Source organism: Montipora capricornis, chromosome 6 (assembly GCF_036669925.1).
Source record: "Montipora capricornis isolate CH-2021 chromosome 6, ASM3666992v2, whole genome shotgun sequence".
NCBI lineage: Eukaryota > Metazoa > Cnidaria > Anthozoa > Scleractinia > Acroporidae > Montipora > Montipora capricornis.
Genome location: NC_090888.1, coordinates 69,095,472 through 69,100,273, shown reverse-complemented (window position 1 = coordinate 69,100,273; position 4,802 = coordinate 69,095,472). Strand labels below are relative to the sequence as shown.

General features: G+C 39.1%; 1 protein-coding gene across 2 annotated transcripts; it reads left to right on the top strand.

The window, feature by feature from the left end:
* The first annotated feature begins 1,210 nt into the window (after nt 1-1,210).
* LOC138050791 (somatostatin receptor type 4-like) lies at nt 1,211-4,036 on the top strand. Of its 2 annotated transcripts, none has more exons than XM_068897080.1 (2): nt 1,211-1,323; nt 1,777-4,036. In XM_068897080.1, exon 2 carries the CDS (start codon nt 1,825-1,827, stop codon nt 2,872-2,874), a length of 1,050 nt encoding a protein of 349 aa, XP_068753181.1. In that variant the 5' UTR covers nt 1,211-1,323; nt 1,777-1,824; the 3' UTR covers nt 2,875-4,036. The 2 variants fall into 2 exon arrangements, with proteins under 2 accessions (XP_068753181.1, XP_068753180.1); XM_068897079.1 differs by having other exon boundaries at nt 1,295-1,323; nt 1,721-4,036.
* The last annotated feature ends 766 nt before the right edge of the window (nt 4,037-4,802 follow it).

Here is a 4,802-nt window from a genome sequence, read left to right as displayed (position 1 = left end):
GGCAATAAATTAACTTTTGGGTGTGGACCAGTGCAATTACGTGGATGGCTTAAAACTCGAAAAGTAAAACATAAAAAGTCAATCCGCTGCCTGACCGGTAGTCAAGGAAGCTCGCACAACAGAGGCGTGGCTTGACATTGGCGTGGCGAGCGACATACCAGTCTCGCAACAGTATTAATTAGTACGGCCGGCAAACCATATAATAGACTCATATGTGATAACAGTAGTCTAACGTGATGTGACGAATACACTGATTGAAGCAGATGAAACGCACATGGCAAACACAGCCCCTCTCAGTTTCAAGGTCAGCTAGCTTCACCGTCCCAGCACTTTTGGTTTGCAAGTTCAGCAAGAAAGAAAAAGGGGAGCCTTTCCCCTCCCTGCCCCAGTTTCCTTCCATTTCGAACCTTTCGCTCTGTCTCCCTCTTTCCCAGCCCTTTTAGCGCTTGTTCATTGAGTGCAGGCCAGAAAAATCGAAGAGCATAACATAATAAAAAAATGAAAACAAAAAGCTTAAAACAATTTTTTTGAAACATTTAGGTTTTGAAGAACTTTAAAAAAATAACATTTCCCTGTTTTCCTTAGCGCAATGAGAGCAATCGCGCTTCAAAACCTAAATCTGATCTTTATGAATAAGCTAGTTAATAATGTGCTCGAGTTTGTGGTAAGGTCATGGCATCGTGCTGAGTTCTTTCATAAACCAAATGGAGGGAGAATTGATCGTATCTTTTTTTATTTGAACTAAATAATTAAAACTCAATAAATAAGCTAGGTAGTAATGTGTTCGAATATGTACTTTCCCCGCTGCTTCCTTTCATTATCATATTAGTGTTTTTTTTTCCTACTTATCGTGTCTTGTAAAGATACAAGGAGAATTGGGCTTGTATCCGTTTTATTTATTGGGCTTTATTAATATCAAGGTGGGTTGTAAGTTCATCCTCTAGCAATTTCCGCCTAATACATCCATCTTATCAACAAGCGCTCCAGTTTCTGTAAACTAGTCCTGTTAAACTATATATTTATTTTCAAGATTTATTGCGCTTCCGTCAAGTTCAGTTTGAATTACTTAAAATGACATCGGATTTCAAGTGATAACGCCATATAATTGTGTTATCGGTGAAGCTTAAGGTTTTGTCCCACATTAGATTAAAAACTGAATATCTATATATTTGCTGTCGGATACATCATTTTCTGAGATTCACTAAATCCCTTTCACCTGAGGCAAGTTTATATAATGCGAGGCCTTGACCAAATATTAAGTCATTTTAGAGAGCAGGGCAGTAATAAAGAGGAGCGAAAACGCCATTTCTTACGGATTTGACGGTAGGTATGATTTGTGGTTTAAGATAGATATATATTAAAAAAATGGCGCTAGGAACTGAAGCCATATTAAGGAAGTTTAACTGTTTGTTTTTTAAAACTGGATTTCGATTCGCGTGCTTTGATTTTTGGTTTATTCCATTCGGTTCTCTGAACATCGGCAACCCGAAATAGTACAATCTCAAATTTGAGGAAAACGCCTTGAGCACACATCAATGCTCCTCAACGCTACTCGATGATTTGTTTACTTAATGAAAGTTAAAGGAGCCTTAACAATCTAGACATGTCCAATTTTAAAACCTTGACACCCCGTTGGCTGAGCCTTTCAATACATCTTTTGCATGCATGTCTTGGGCAACCACGAAGTGAGTCAGACACTGAACTGTATCTATCGTTTCAGCATTTGTAGAATTGAGCACAATGACGTTCACTGAGATGTCCCCATTTAACATCTAGGTGCCATACCAATATTTTGCTGTATGTTACAAAGAAAATGACTGGTCTATGAACAAAACGGTTTTCAAGCGCAGCAACTCAAGCATTATACAGAAATCGGGAGGCAAAATGGATCGTTTAACACAAATCAGCTACGGCATCATTTCCGTGATGGCGATTTTTGGAAACACTTTGACCATTGTGATGTTCGTGGTGGAGAGGCAGTTGCTAAAGAAGTCATACAACGTGTTAATAATGTTTCTGGCGATATCTGATCTGCTGACAGCCGTCAACATCCTCATAAATCCATTTTATGTCCTTGGAGATGCATTTCCTTATCCACAGAATCCTATCCTAGGAGAAATCTTCTGTCGCTTCATATACAACCGAATGCTCGTATATCAACTCATAGTTTTCTCAGTTTACATAACTTTGGTGTTGACGGCAGAGCGATGGTTTGCAGTTGTAAGACCTCACCAATACAACCACGCATTCAGCCGTAAAAAGGTCCTTGGCTATATTACACTGTCCTGGGCGTGGTCGTTTCTTCTCACGCTTAAACGAGTGATAGATTACTCCTTTAATCCATCTGTGAATGAAACCTGCTTCAGAAAAGATTCAGTGGTATCCACTGTTAATACTGCCTGGTACGCTACTCAGGTGGTCTTAAAGATGGTCATCCCATGCGTTGCCATGGTTGGCCTGTATATCCACATGACTTTAAAGGCCATCCATTCTCCGACTGCGTCTGCGGAGAGCAAAGCTAAACTGAAGGCAAGGTTGACTCGAATGGTAATAGTTGCCAGTTGTACTTTGATCGCCTTGTACCTTCCCAACCAAATCGTCTTTCTCTTAATCTTCATGGGAAAAACGGAACTTGATAAACCTTTACATACCCTCACGTCATTTCTGACTTTTATGACCACTTGTGTCAATCCATTTATTTACGGACTAACCAATAAAAATTATCAACAATGCTATTGGCGCATCTTGTCCGCCATTTGCCGTCGCCTAACGAGAACAAACCGCGCGAGGGTGAAAGATTTAGAGGCGGCAGAAGGCTTAAAACTCCGTCGAGTTAACTCTCATTCAGAAGAATCGCCTCAAAATAATGAGTAAATAAGGTCATCGAAGACGGGCACAAAACTGTTTGTCCCAAAGGAAAGGAAGCAGTTGATGTCAGATGTGTAAGAAAAGTCACAAAAGCGCTTTATACCAAGTGGCAACAAAACAATGGAGCTGGGAGTACGGCAGAAATCAGAGCATATTTAGACTGCAAAACCTCTCCATTTTCCCTCAAACGAAATTCGCGGATGATGATGATAATAATAATAATAATAATAATAATAATAATAATAATAATAATAATAATAATAATAATAATAATAATAATAATAATAATAATAATAATGAACTTGAAGTTTCAACTCCTCTAGCCCTGGGATACTAATTATGAACACTGTGCATAGAAATCAAAACCGTACGCAACACTGATTTGTCTTCAACCGACAAAGGATTGGAAACCAGAGGACTTCTTCTTCTACCTCGGGTCCATGCTACCAGCTCTTGTGGCGTAGGTCTAGGCCTCTCAAAATACGATACAATACAATACATACTAAGTTGACCGCTCCCTATAGGCGCTTTTCGAGGCCAATGAAACACAGCGAAACGACGGAATAGAACAGCAACAACAACTACTAGCTAAGAATCCCAACTAGCCAGAGGCAAACCAGTTGGCTATTCACAAACGCAGCTGGGAAGTTGAACCAGGGACTACCAGGATCAAATTCAACGAGTGGTCAGAGCGGGTCTTGAACCCTGGATCTCCGGATTTCTAGGAAAGCGTCCTAACGGTACCACTGGGCCACACTTCCTCCTCAAAACACGATGGTATAAGCGTAGAGTAAGAAAAGATAGAGGTCGCCCGCGGTTTAGAATGTTTTTAATATGTTACGTTTGTGTGGGAAACCAGTTAAGACAAGTACTGCGTAAGCGGACAGAAATTCATCCATCTATATGCAATGTCACAGAGGTAAAGGCGACCAAGTGGCAAAACATGTTTTTTCATTTATAATAGGGCTTTGATTTCTGACATAACTCTGAACATGAATTATACCAAATTTGGTCAGTGATAAAGAATAGTCCTTCTCAGGACTACACAAACGAAGAGATATTTCCTCTTAAGTACAGAGTTTACCTCGATGAAGTGATGTTGCGTAGGTGCATCTCCTCAAAGTTGATGACGGAATAATGAGTCTATTGTAAAGCACAGGTTAAGCGTGCTGATATTTTCACCCGTTTTTCTGGTGTTAAAATCAGAAAAGTGTACATGGCCTCACGAATCGAATCTCTGAAAATATTCTATTTTAATTTTGCAGTGGGAATTAAGTGATTGTAGTTTGCTGTGTGGTTAGGGGAAGAGGCCAAATGCCTTGCATCTGTATTAGTTTTGGATAAAATGTTGAGTAAAGTTATCCAAATTAGGACGGTGTTCCTCAAATCGGTCTTTTGAAGATCATTCCGTCTCTCCTACATATGTACAATGTGTTTATCATGGGTAATGTAGCCCTTTGTCTAGGGTGTTACATGGAATGTTCATCAGTGACTAACATTGCGTCATTAGCGGAGGGTTGGTATATATTTTGGGGTTTAATTTTGTTTTAGGTTTGAATTTTCTTAAACCAGTTACTTTTTTTCAAACCACTTAATTTTATTATTTATTCACATACGCACAATATGACATCACAATGTGGTAAATCCAGCAGTGATAAAATGAAATCGATTTCTATGTAGACATAGAAGAATAGAAAAGCCACCTAAAGTCAAAAGACTTGAGCACGAATAAAGTGTTATTTAGAAGATGATTGTACAACAAGGCCAAACATTTCTTGAAAGAAAAAAACTGAGAAGCAACTCGGCCTTTCAAGAAACAAGTATAATTAACAAAATGGGAACAGCAGATGATAACTAGAAAGAAATGGGTTTACAGCAATGGCAAACTCTTCACAGGAAACAACAAGAATGTAATTTCAAAGGGAGAACTGTTT